The 14,254-nt window shown below is 43.8% G+C and overlaps 1 protein-coding gene across 5 annotated transcripts in view; it reads right to left on the minus strand.

Annotated features, from left to right (window-relative positions):
* LOC141080642 (uncharacterized) overlaps positions 1-14,254 on the minus strand; it is an 869,999-nt gene that overhangs the window by 340,148 nt on the left and 515,597 nt on the right. For all 5 annotated transcript variants that reach the window (XM_073566017.1, XM_073566013.1, XM_073566014.1 and 2 more), the window contains 2 exons: positions 14,116-14,205; positions 2,474-2,512 (listed from right to left, as the gene is read on the minus strand). In XM_073566017.1, coding sequence (XP_073422118.1) covers positions 2,474-2,512; positions 14,116-14,205 — 129 coding nt within the window. The remainder of the gene's footprint in view (positions 1-2,473; positions 2,513-14,115; positions 14,206-14,254) is intronic.

Consider the following 14,254-nt stretch of genomic DNA (forward strand, 5'->3'; position numbering starts at 1 on the left):
TGAAAGGTTGGGAGCTATTTTTGGGGAGCACGATACTCTGGAGAATGATATCTGGGGCCCACCATACACTGGAGCATTCCAAAGGTGGACATCAGTCACTGGAGCAGCATTTACGGGGCCCATTATACACTGGAGCATTAGAAATGGGGCCGATTATATATGGAGCATTATTTGGGCCCATAAGACACTGGAGCTTCATCCATGGTGAACAACATATACTGTAGCATTATGTGGAGCTCATCATATACTGTATCGAACATTCTATGGGACCAATGATTCTGTATGGAGAAATATATGGGCCTCATTACTCTGTATGGCGCACTATGCGGTGGCCATAATACTGCATGGAGGAATATACTGTCTGTTTTTGGAGCTATTGGAGAATTTAAAATGGATATCAGTCATGTGATGTAAGAATTGAAGTATTTTTCATTGTACTGTACCACTATTTCTCTGCCGTATCAAAGGATCATGAATTGTGTCATGTGTTAAAGGAGCCCAGTGACACTCTTTGGCCCTGGGCCCACGAAAATCTGGAGCCAGCACTACCCCCCCACAACTTTAGCCAAATAACCCCCTGTTTTCAATGCCTAACTATTATTGTAAAGTAAATTAAGGTTGACAAGCTTAAGGAATAAGAATTGATGTTTTTGGCATTAAAATGGGCACTCTAGGTGTGTTTCCTGTCCTCCACTCCCTGCTGACTTTTCTTCCCCATTGACTTACATTGGGTTTCGTGTTTCAGTCGGCCTTCAACTTTTCGCAATAATCGGCCGATTTCGTTCGACCCGACTATTGCGAAAGTCGGGTTTCGTGAAACCCGACTCGACCCGAAAAAAGGCAAAGTCGCTCATCTCTACCTACGGAACCTTCAGGATTTGAAGTGTTTATGTGGGAGAATGGACCGCAATCACACTTGAGCAATGCATGCAACTAGTTTCTCCATACAGAAGGTGTCTTGAAGTTGTCATCACCAACAAAGGCTTTTGAACAAAGTATTAAATAAATTTCAGTAACTGTGTTCAATACTTTTTCCCTGTGTCATTTCTCATTATTACACAGAACGTAATTTATAGACATCTATGGTTGGATTTATTTGCCTGTGTGGATTGGATGGGCTGTTAACGACATCTGGTGAGAGAGAATTTCATGTCAATAGCACCTTTGGAAATATATTTATTTAGAAAATTGGTGACGTGTTCAATACTTATTTCACCTGCTGTATATGACCTACAATATATTTCTTGATTTGCCACCTAAAAGACATGTGATATCATGCTTGGAAGACAATTGACATGAATGTTTTAACCCCTCTCTACATACCAGATTGGAGATCTACTCTTATTGGCTAAGAAAACCCCTGGATGTGTACCTTTTAAGAGCAAAATAGCTACTTATTATTGGTTTCAGAAGCTAGACCAACTGTGGTATCAACCGAAAAAAGAATACCTTTAAGGGTATGTGCACATGCTGCGGATTCACCAGCGTATTTTTCCGCGCGGATTTGTAGGTAAAACCGCAGGTAAAGTGACCTGCGGTTTTCCTGCGGATTTGCCAGCGGTTTTCCCCTGCGGATTGACACTTGGACAATGGAACAAGTGTCAAACCGCTGCGGAATCTGCAGAAAGAATTGACATGCTGCGGTTTAAAACCGCAGCAAAACCGCGTGGAAAAATCCGCAGCATGTGCACTGCGGATTTGAAATCCCATTGGCTAACATTGTACTGTACAATGTCTACGGAACTGCTGCGGATCCGCAGCAGAATCCGCAGCGTGTGCACATACCCTAAAGGGGACAAGTGCAGAAACCTTATTTACCTGCAGATATAAGGTTCTTCTTCAAGTAAATAGTGTTAAAATCCTGTTTAGCCATTTACTGAAGCAGTGTTCATAGGAAGAAAATGGAATTTTATTCTCCCTTCAAATGCTCGATTCCAGTCATCGATGTAGTGCAAGGAGTCTAACTCCCTGACACATTGATTTACAGACTGTTAAGCTCATATAGGTTTCATAGCAGGCTGTCATTCAAAGTGCTGGGGAGTGATTATACCTGTGCTCACAGAACCCTGCAACACCTTAGTGACTGGAAACAAGTGACAGCAGGGAGAATAAAACTGCATTTTCTTCTTGTAGCCACTACTACAAGAACTGGCTCAACCTTCAGATTAACCCTATATCTGTGGATTTACCTGCAGATTACCTCTTTATCTGCAGGTAAATAGCATTTCTGAATGTGGATAAGGGAACAACAGTATTTAACGTACAAGACTCTCCAGACTAAATATACCCTGCCTTGCAATACAATATCTTATTAATTCATTGTGTACAATTTACAGTTCTGATGTAAACCAATGCAATGGTTACCTTTACATTACTATTAACAAGCTATGTAGTTTTCCCTCAACATGTACATGAAGAATAAATGAAAAAAACAGGAGTTAATATAATACTTCAAATACCTTAAGATACTTACACGACAAATCTCCAGGCTACGTGCTCATCGGTTATCCAGCTAGAAGAGAAAACAGCATTGACTTAGTAAAAATTGCAAGTAAAGCCATGGGTCTTCTATATTATCTTCTGAGAAGCTGTCAAATCCAGGCATATCGCCATGAGATGGATGGATAGAAGACCCCCCGTGAATTTCACACTAGGTCAATTTGTTAAATGCTGCTGCTTCCTATGAGAGGGTGGTATATAAAAATAGACATTGTCCTCAAAAATATGATAATGTATGAAAACCTTGGTTTGATTGCCCCTTGACTCAATACTGTCCCTACTGTCCCCAGGCAATGAGGAGTATTTGCTCATGGTTAAAGTATGTGATATTTGGTGCTTGACATGGGTGTCGAATGCTTTTGGTGAAGATATTAGACGCATGGGGTGTTAAGGGTAGGGTTAACTTGACAACAGTATTAATGAGCAATGAGAAATGTGGTTTGTTTTGTGACGTAACCTTGTTATGTTGTATAATCTTCAATAAAACGAGTTAAAAGAAACAGATAATAAAAATCCCTCCAAGCCGCTATTTTTTCAACTACACAGGTCAGTTGATCACAGTATTCACACTGTACTTGAACCTTTTAGTCTAGGCCTACTCGGTGATGCACAACACAGATCATACAGCCAAAGTTCACTATGTGCTACTGCAACCTTGAAGCATAATACAGGTGAATGGGATTGCAATTTCTAGGGTACCATGACCACGACAAACAAGTTGCAAAAAAATGCAGCTCATTACTTCTTTCTGCTGCTTGTGTAGTACGTGTGCCGACTAGGGGGTGGTCCCTTTCGGCTGTGGAACAGACTGGAGACAGATACAGAAATCCGTTCAATCAGGTCCAACTTTATTGGGTGTCCTCTTGACATCCATAGCAAACACACCAGCTTCTGCTCCTTGGCCCGGGTACCTGTCACCTCCTCTTACTCCTGCTAGGCGAAGACCCCTAGGTTCCTTCACTGTGGCTGCCATTAGGCCCACAGCCACAGCGCTTCCCCCTGACTGAGTCTGCCCGCTACAACACTTACTCCTTCAGTGTCCAGCCGTCCGGTACCCCAGCCCTCCTTTAGTCAGCATCCTTGTGATCTGCAGCTGTCCTCTCAGGGCCACCCCCCTCTCCGAGTATTCGTCTCTCTCCTCTGTCTCTCCTGAGCTCTTCCTTCCTCCTTCCTCTCCTGAGCTCTTCTCTCTTCTGTCTCCTCCTGGGTGTCTGCCCTGCCCCTAGGACTCTCCTTCCTTTTATCTCCTCATCCTGAAAATCCCCTTCCCAGTCCCGTGACTCCGCCCACCATGACTCTGCGGTTTCCCTAGCCTAAAGCTTGCTGTTGAGTCCTTTTCTCACTACTCTATGTCTTCATCTTGTGGCCAAAACCCGGTACTACACCGTCTTTTACTAATTCTAGCTGTTGTCCCCCACATATACATTCAAGTCAGAATAAAGCATTGTACACATCACCTTTTACTTTTTCCCTCTTTATCAGACAGGTCCAGATGTCAGTCCACCCCCTACACTTGCATGTCGCAGTCATCATATTCTTGGAAGCAGGTACGGACTGGGGCTGAAATTCAGCCCTGGCATTTCAAATCACAAAGGCCCGTGTTGTCCCCGTTCCCAAGAACCAGATGGGATATATTACTAATAATACCCTGGATGGAGGAAAGCAAGATTTACTACAAGACCAATATTTCTAATGATACCTGTGACCTACTGGGGTAAGTGATGGCGTCAGCGACTTTGTGCTCCTTCACAACTCCTAACAGTATGGGTGTTTTGAGAACACCAATTCTGCTAACAACGTAGCAGACAAGGTGGCCCATGACCAGACAGGCCCTTCTGGCATTTGTCAGAATTGCCAGATGGCCAGTCCAGCCCTGCTTGGGAGTGCAAATCCTATTCACATGCGATGCAGCAGTGGCTCATGGTGATCTTTGGCAGCGTGACATGTGTCATGGCCAAAATCACCATTTAGAAATAGATTTTTAAGTAAGGTAAAAAATACATTAACATTATGAAACATTTTCTTAGAGCATAAACCAACAAAAAAGTAAACAGATCTGTCATACTGACTGTGCTAAACATATATTTAAAATAAAAAAAAGTTAAAACTTGTAAAAAATGATAATAATGAGTTCTGGATGTCTCATGCACACTTTAAACTGTGATGCTAAAAGATGAGAGAGCATTTAAAAAAATAACCCATTTTGAACAGCGTTTATGTAAATGTTGTTTGTGGGAATTACACCAAATACACAGGTTTCCACCCACTCCCTAAAAACATAACCTTGAAATGTCGAGTTTGGTAAACTGGGAACAAGGTCTCTGAACAAGACTTCAGTGCATGGAGAAAACCCTTGCATTACATAACCTATAGATCTCATGGACTAATCCTTCTGGCAATTGGGACCAGTTCACCATTATTTCTGGGAAGCCTTACATGCAAAACCCTCTCCAGGTCATGACACAATATTTTCTAAGAATTAAGATTAGGACTTTGACATGGCCATTGAAAAATACAAATCTACCCAGAAAATTCTTCTTTTTTCCACTAGGTCTATGACATCACTTGATTAAATACGTAGTAGCTGAATCCTTCTAAGATCTATGTAGAAACAGAAGATCAATTTTCCCTGTATAATGTGTGCGTTATAAGTATCTAGATCAGGAGTTGAAGAGGGGAATGATAAATGCAGGGAAAATAAACTTCAAGTTTCTACATAAAAAGAGAAGCATTAACTGGGTAGAAAGGCAAAATAAGCAATTTGAAGTACACAGTGCTGTATAATATGATGATTGCAATATATTAAGAGGTGTAAGAAAGCAGCTGGACAGGTCCTGAATGGAGTATATGTGTCCCCCTGGTGTTTAGCCTTGGTGATGTGAAACCCAGAGACTGATTTTCTAGATGAAATGACTGCTAACAAAATGAATCAAATAATTTAAAAAACAATGCATGTTGCTGCAGTTTCTGGCCACATTGTGATGGTGTCAGAGCCCCAACCTTAAAGAAAAGTTGTAACACCTTTTCTCAGAGCACTATAATGTGAACACTGAGACCCTGATTGCAGTGATGTGTCACTTATTAGGCTACTTAGTGTAATTTTGATAAAATCACTGTTTTATCAGCAGGAGATTACCCCTAGAGGACTATTACACCTGCTGTCATTTAGTCCTCCATATTTATGAGCTTTATATAACCCTATCTCCACCACTGATTGGCAGCTTTCTGTGTACTCTGTGCATAGGCAGAAAGCTGCCAATTAGTGATGTGGGTGGGGTTATACAGAGCTAAACATTCAGATAACTGCTAGATCTGCAGTAGAGTAAACAGGGATTTCATCAAGATGACAGCAAGCAGCTGATTAATCAATATATCGCTGGAAACAGGGTATCTGCCCCTACATTATCATGCACTTAGATGAGGTGGCAAAAACCTGGTGACAGATTCCCTTTAAAGCTGTTTGGATACAAAATGTTCAACTGTAAATATTTGGTAACCACATCTTCATAGAGTTAATGCAGACCACTGCATAATCAAACCTAATACGTGTGTGCACTGATGTGCTTACTGTAGCCCAGAGGATTATCAGGATCAGTGTCTCCTATGGTACACGAGAACCAAGCAGCCTGCACTTAAAATGTCTGCAAAATAAGCTCAGGGTTATCTAGTTGCAGCATGGTATTTTTTCATAAGCTGGATATTGGAAGTCACAGCACAGAAATCACAACTAAATCCAAAATCATTTGTCTTTTCACTGCACATAGGTCATCAGTAAATATCCAGATGAGGATGAAGACATCGTTCCAAAAAAGTAGTTATTATCACAGTTTTGCAGTCTTATGGCCTTGTGCACACTCTGCCTATGTACAAGGATTGGCTACAGCAGACAAGTATTACATGAAAATGAATATGAACATGACTGAATAAAAATCTTCTCATATAGTATAGGTTGATCTCTATAGTATGCTGTACTGTAAAAACATGCAATACCCTGTGTTTAGTGGTGTACTGGGAACAAAGTAAAGTGTTGGAATATCAGAATGTTACCATCATTGGATGTTCAATTGGCTCTTCCGTATTGCCCATACTACTGCGCATGCTTGTGAACAAAGAATGCATGTACATATGCTTGAATTTAATAAACCTGTATGCAAATGGTTTGCCTAAAATTACCAAATCTATCTACTACAATATAGGGTCAGGACATAATTGTAACAAATTACATCATTTGCTCTGTTACTGGTTCTACAATTGTAAAGCTTTCTTGTCATGGCATTGTTATTAGATATCCTGGGTCTAGGGGCTCCTTCCCTGTCCCTAAGGCTAGGGGCACCCTAGCTATCCTTGCTCCCTGGATTACTTCTAATCGTGAAGACGCTGGGGCCATGTGCCTTGCTGAGCACCTAAATCAGCCCTTATCTGCCCCCTCCCCCACCCAATTAAGTGGGGAGTTGTAGTGTATAAGAATACACAACACAGACTAACAAGCAAAGACGTACAGGGATAAATGAAAATACCAATCATACAAATATGCACTCACAAACAACAAAGTGGAACACCGGGAAGTAAAGGAAGGAAAAAAACAAATAGGTAAGGATTAGGATAAGCACACAGACAAATCACCAATCAACAGTCTTTAGAACAACACTCCAAATGCCTCCTCAAACAACCAACAGCTCCTACTTCAGAACCAGGCAGCATGAAACTAACACTGACAATCCCTGATTGCCAAAGGCAAGTATATACTATATAGCAGAATGGAGTGGCCAGCACTGAACAGCTCAGATAATCAAAGGAAAGCTTCAGAAGCTCTCAAATGAACAGATTAACTACTGCACTGCTAGCATAAATCTGCACTCTTTAATATGATGGTGAAGTGCTTCTAATCAGTGCAGAAGTATGTGAAATCACACAGCATGGTCTTCTAGCCTCTCTCTGTCAGGGTAAATAAGTGGCATTTCTATAAGCTTTGTGAAATGCAGACCAAGAACACATTAAGATCCACAAATCAGTTCTTGGCTGTATAAAAGTTGATCAATTCTGTTTAGTGCTATATAATAGTTATATATAATACTAGCTGAAGAGTCCGGCGCTGCCCAGGCATAGTAACTAAGACACCAGAAATGCATGGAGAACGCAAGCATCTATATCTTCTATGCTAGCATTTTAACCTCTATCCTGCATCGATTGAAGTGAATAAAAGAAATTTGTTTTCACTACATAGTGGAGCTGGACAACCTTTTTCCATGTCAGGACCAGAGCGCTGAGTGGAACGGTCCTAACTTCCATACCAGGGATCCCTTTAAGAGAGGTCTGGGGTGAGAATCAGAGTGCTGAGGGATTTACCCTAACTTCTATATTGAAGACAATTGCCCTGACTTCATTACCGGAATGCAGGATGGACATAACAGCCGCCATGACCTTTGTGAATACTCTGGGAGTGGTGGCTCATCCGAAAGGCAGGGCTGCGAACTGGAAATGTAGGTCGTTGACAGCGAAGCGCAAAAATCTTTGATGCGGGGGGAAAATGGGGATGTGCAGGTAGGCGTCTTGGATGTCGATAAAAGCCAAATATTCTCCCCTTTCTAAGGCAGATATGACCAAGTGGAGAGGCTCCATCCGGAAATAGCTGACCTTGACAAATCTATTCATAGAATCATAGAATCGTAGAGTTGGAAGGGACCTCCTGGGCCATCTGGTCCAACCCCCTGCTCAAAGCAGGATTCGCTAAATCATCCCAGACAGATACCTGTCCAGCCTCTGTTTGAAGACTTGTATTGAAGGAGAACTCACCACCTCTCGTGGCAGCCTGTTCCACTCATTGATCACTCTAACTGTTAAAAAGATTTTTCTGATATCTAATCTGTGTCTCCTCCCATTCAGTTTCATCCCATTGCTTCTAGTCTTTCCTTGTGCAAATGAGAATAAAGATGATCCTTCTGCAATGTGACAGCCCTTGAGATATTTGTAGACAGCTATTAAGTCTCCTCTCAGTCTTCTCTTTTGCAGGCTAAACATTCTCAAATCCTGCAACCTTTCCACATAAGACAGGGTTTGCAGACCGGTCCCATTCTGGTCGCTCTTTTCTGAACTTGCTCCAGTTTGTTGATGTGTTTTTTTAAAATGTGGCGCCCAAAACTGGACACAGTATTCCAGATGAGGTCTGACTAAAGAGATGTAGAGGGCAATAATGACTTCACGTGATCTAGACTGAATGCTTCTGTTAATACATCCTAGAATTGCATTTGCCTTTTTTGCTGCTGCATCACACTGTTGACTCATATTCAGTCTGTGATCTATTAGTATACCCAAGTCTCTTTCACATGTGCTGTTGCTTAGCCCTATTTCTCCCATTCTGTATATGCTTTTTTCATTTTTATTGCCCAGATGTAGTACTTTGCATTTTTCCCTGTTAAAAAACATTCTGTTAGTTGCTGCCCACTGCTCCAGTTTATATCTATTGGAATCTTCTCTCTCTTCTCTAGTATTAGCTATCCCTCCTAGCTTTGTGTCATCAGCAAATTTAATCAGTTTACCCTCAATTCCTTCATCTAAATCGTTGATAAAGATGTTGCACAATACAGGGCCCAGGACAGAGCCCTGTGGTACCCCAATTGAGACATTCTTCCAACTGGATGTGCAGCCATTTACGACCACTCTTTGGGTCCGATCACTAAGCCAGTAGTGAATCCACCTAACAGTTGCCTTGTCCAGAAGTGGCCTGACAGCTCCATCCTTCTTGGGGACCACGAACAGGTTGGAATAGAAACCTTGAAATTTTTTGTTTTCCGGTACGGGAATAATAACTCCGTTGTGCCGGAGTGATTCGATAGCTCTGAATAACACCAGTGCACAGGTTTCCACTTTGGGAGGATGAGAAAGAAAAAATCATCTTGGGGGTGTTTGATAAACTAACTTGTATCCCGAGGACATCAGCTCTCTTACCCATGTGTTGTGAACAATGGTGAGCCAGACGTGGTAAAACCAGAGCAGGCGGCCGCCTACTCTGCTGGTGTCAACTGGAAATTACCTCGAGTCATTTGTCTGAAAATCTATGGGACCTAGATACCCTTGATTTGAGCTGGCGGGATCGCATCCTCCCAAATGGGTTGGCTCTATACGAGATTTGACGATCCCTGTCCTGACTGGGCCAACCTGAACTGGCGGGGTTGGCCGCTGCGGTCCACTCGGGGTTGCGAAAGGACCGAAAATGTGCCTAAAGCTGGTGATTAAATGGATGCTTAACCCTTTGCTGAGGGAGAAAGCTGCTCTTCCCCACTGTGGTGTCAGAGATGAGCTGGTCTAGCTTCTCACCAAATAATCGGCCGCTCTGATAAGGCAAGGAAGTTAGAGATTTCTTGGAGGTGGAGTCTGCCCACCATGTCCTCAACCACAAAGCTCTCCTAATGGAAATTGCATTTACGGCAGTGAGTGCCACGCAGTTACCCACATCCAAGGATGCATTAATCAAGTAGTCTCCGGCCAAAGCAATCTAATTTGCGATCTCAGTTATCTCTCATGGCAGGTTCTTACCCTGCAGAGCTCTGTCTAATGATTCTGACCAGGAAACCATGGCCTTAGCTACCCAAGTTGCCGCGAACGAGGGAGAGAGGGCTGATCCTGATGCTTAATACACTGAGCGAGCTAGGCTCTCTGTGAGCCGGTCAGTAGGGTCTTTAATAGAAGAACCATTAGGTAAGGATCAAAGGGTTTTAGAGGCCAAATGTGACACGGGTGGATCTACCATTGGGGATTCTGCCCACTTTTTACAGAAATCAGGGGCAAATGGGTATCTTGCATTGAGCGCCTTCTGCCCTGAGAAACGTTTGTCTGGCCATTCCCTGTGTCATTGCACTATGTCCTCAAACTCTGGGTGAGTGTAAAATACTCTATGAGGTTGTTTGACCCGTTTAAATGACACCTTGTGACCTGAGGTCAAGGTGGATTCATTGTTAATCCCCAGGGTTTGGTTGACGGCCTCGATGAGGCTGTCAACTGTCTCCTGGTAACCTGGTGTATCCAAATTGAGGGACCCGTCCGAATCATAATCCGAGTTTTGCTCGCTATCATACACTGGTGAAGGTGAGCGAGAGGCGGAACTCATGGATGCCAAGGCACCAAACGGACCGGGAGACACCATGGGGTTAGTTTCCCCCACGTCTGCCTAGAGGGAGAGACGCCCATGCAGGCCGGAGGCTCCTGTGAGGTGGATTATCCCTCCGAGACAGGCAAGCCGCTGTCCCTATCTGGGGCTTGAAGAGACTCGATTGCTCTTATAAGCAACGCCATAGACTGCGTCAGAGACAGAGCCCATTCAGGGGGACTCAGTACATTGGGCTCGGTCGCAGGGGAGGGCTCCTGGGCACGTTCGGAATCGCATGCTTCACATATTTGTTTGCTTTGTGCCTGTGGAAAAGCAGACCGACAGGAGGTACATGAGGCAAACAAAACCGTGTGTGTCTTGGTCATTCTTGACATGCTGGACCTGCTAGGTGATATGCCTGTAGTCTGAGTGTATAAGCAGAGTAGCTTAGATTAATACGGCCTTTGAGAAGAAAACTGGCACTGCAAGAGACGGGGGGTGGGGATGTAGTACTTTCCCCAGTCCTGTGCCCCCTGAGCATCCTAGAAAGGCTGCAGAACGATCTGCGACTGCTCCTGACTTCAAAATGCGTGCCTCGGCGAGAGGGCGGGCCCGCCGGAAGTAGACGCGATGTGGGGGCGGGACTTCCGCCCGCGGCCTAGCACTGGCCGAAGCCGGGGACTAAATTTCCGGCGCCCGCTCGAGGACATGGGGACGGGCCCGCCGGAAGTAGACGCGACTGGGGGCGGGGCTTCCACCTGAGGCCTAGCACAGGCCGAAGCCAGGGGGAAGAGTGCCGGCATCGGCCAGATGATACCGGGACGGCATCGTGCCGAGATGTCACGCGCCAGGATGAGGTGTCCCCCCGCATTAGGTGCCTGCGGAGGCTGCCCAGTCCTGTGGGAGAGGATGCTGGGCCATCGTACCGGCCAGGAACGCTGCTGCAGGAGCCCTCTCAGCCCACCCACCTTGCTCCCTGCACTGATCCTGCCTGGACCGCTTCAGCCACCAGCTTCACCAGGTTAGAGGGGGGGGCTGTATAAAGGATAGTGCAGGCACCCTGACTCCATCTTTCCCTCCGAGGGATGAGGAGAGGGACCGTCCGCCTCCTTCCATCACTGCAGTCTTTTGCATTGGTGATGCAGTGGGGGCCACACGGACTGCACCTATGCCTCTGTACAGCCTAGGGTTTGTATACCTTAGGGTGGTCAGGGCTGCGTCCGGCATCGTGTCCCATGTCACAGGAGGAGAGGATACGTGGAGGCGACACTCCACGTGCTCGCCTGTTGTTGGTTTGGGGAGATCGGACCCATTCAATAGGATCCATGGCCCCTGTCTCATCTTCATGGCAAAAAAAAGGAAAAAAAAAGAAAAATGTCTGGAGAAAATCAGACGTGTCAGCCTCCTGGCGGCAGTAGCATACATCCCACAGTCCTGTGTCCCCCAATGAGGCAAAGGAGAAAAAATTGTAATTTTTTACATTTTAAAAATTACAAACAGGAAAAATGGGCCAATGCATAAGTGTGGGCACCCTTGGAGATTTGTGTGCTCAGATAACTTTGACCAAGGTTTCAGACCTTAATTAGCCTGTTACAGTTATGGCTTGACCACTATCATTATTAGAAAAGGCCAGGTGATGCAAATTTCCCAGTTTTATAAAAACCCAGCCACCTCTAATCTTGTGCCAAAAAGCAGCAGCCATGGGTTCATCTAAGCAGCAGTGTAACACTGAAAATAAAAATTGTTGAAGCTCACAAAGGAGGAGAAGGACATAAGAAGAAAGCATTTTCAAGTTGCCCTTTCCTCAGATCGAAATGTAATAAAGAAATGGCAGTTATTAGGAACATTGGAGGTCAAGATAAGGTCTAGAAGACCAAGCAAAATTTCCGTGAGTTCTGCTCATAGAATTGCCGATTGACTGCAGAAAAAACCTTTAGAAAGATTTATCAGACTCTAGAGTTCTGGTACATTGTTCTACTGTTCAGAGACACTAATATGGCTTTCACGGAAGAGACATCAGGATAAAACCTCTCCTGCATCCTCACCACAAAATCCAGGGTCAGAAGTATGCAAAAGAACATCTAATCAAGACTGATGCCTTTTGGAAAAAAGTCCTGTGGTTCTTTGGCCACAATGATCAAAAGTATGTGTAGAGAAAAAAGGGCACATAATTTCAGGAAACCATTAAGCATGGGGGTGGATCAATCATGCTTTAGGGTTGTGTTGTAGCCAATGGCACGGGGAACATTTCACGGGTAGAGAGAAGAATGGATTCAATGAAAATTCAACAAGTTCTTGCTGCAAACATAAAACCATCTGTAAAAAAGCTGAAATTGAAAAGAGGATGACTTCTACCAGGCACAGACTGGGGCTAAAATTCAGCCCTGGCATTTGAAATCACTCATGCCCATGCTGTCCCCATCCCCAAGCACCAGAAGGGATTTATTACCAATATTACCCTGGATGGAGGAAAGCAAGATTTACTACAAGCCCAATATTTCAAATGATACCTGTGGCCTGTTGGGGTAAGTGACTGAGTCAGCAACTTTGTGCTCCATCACAACTCTAAATAGTATGGGTGTCTTGAGAACACAGATTCTGTTAAAAATGTAGCAGACAAGGTGGCCAAGAACCAGACAGGCTCTTCTGGTATTTGCCAGAAATGCCAAATGGCCAGTCCGGCCCTGACTTCTACAAATGGATAATGATCCTAAACACACGTCAAAATGTATAATAGACTACCTCAAAAGGCCCAAGCTGAAGGTTTTACAATGGCCATCAAAGTCTCCTGATTTGAACATCACTGAAAATCTGTGGCTAGACCTCAAAATAGCAGTGTATACAAGACGACCCAGGAATCTCACAGAACTGGAAGAATTTTCTAAGGAAGAGTCAATGAAAAATCACTCAATCAAGAATTGAAAGATCCTTGGTCAACTGCAAAAAGCGCTTACAAACTGTGATCCTTTCAAAAGGGGGTCCTAATAGGTACTATACATGCATGGTGCCCAAGCATTTTGATTGGCCCATTTTCCTTTTTATAATTTTTAAAATGTAAAAGATGTCTATATATATATATATCTTTAACTTTATGCCTTTTAGAGATCACTTCATCTTCAACTTGCTTAACTGTTCAGAAAAACAACAGTAATTTTGACCAGGGGTGCCCAAAGTTATACAGGCCACTGTATCCACCATCCTCATAGTAATCAGAAGAAGGGCAGATGCAGGACTTTTTTATTTGCTGGTGTCCCATATTCTCCTGCAGTCCCATGCCCCATGGAAACTGCTTTGGCTGCTGCGGCATAGAATCTGCTAAGTCTGCTTCTGCCCCTGAGCACTTTGTGACGTTCAGTTTATCTTTTCAAAATTCTGTATTTGGCAGAATAAAAGGAATATTTTTTACTTCACTTAAGTCTGGATGCTGTCCCTCTATCATATTGATATCATTTCAAAAATATCTCAATTGTTTTTGCACCAATTAGAGAAAATAAAGAAGATATTAGCAAGAATAAAAAGAGACAAACACTTACCACCATGCACCTGCGGGGCCGTACAGATCCCCAAAAAGCGGGAGACAAGACAGAATAAATGGCACTCCCCAGGCAGTAAAATGGTATGCCCTATAAAAGATAAGAAAGGTACTGAGTGATATTGGGCTTGTATAATGTA

Source organism: Dendrobates tinctorius, unplaced genomic scaffold (genome assembly GCF_039654945.1).
Source record: "Dendrobates tinctorius isolate UK_male_01 unplaced genomic scaffold, ASM3965494v1 ptg000016l, whole genome shotgun sequence".
Taxonomy (NCBI): Eukaryota; Metazoa; Chordata; class Amphibia; order Anura; family Dendrobatidae; genus Dendrobates; species Dendrobates tinctorius.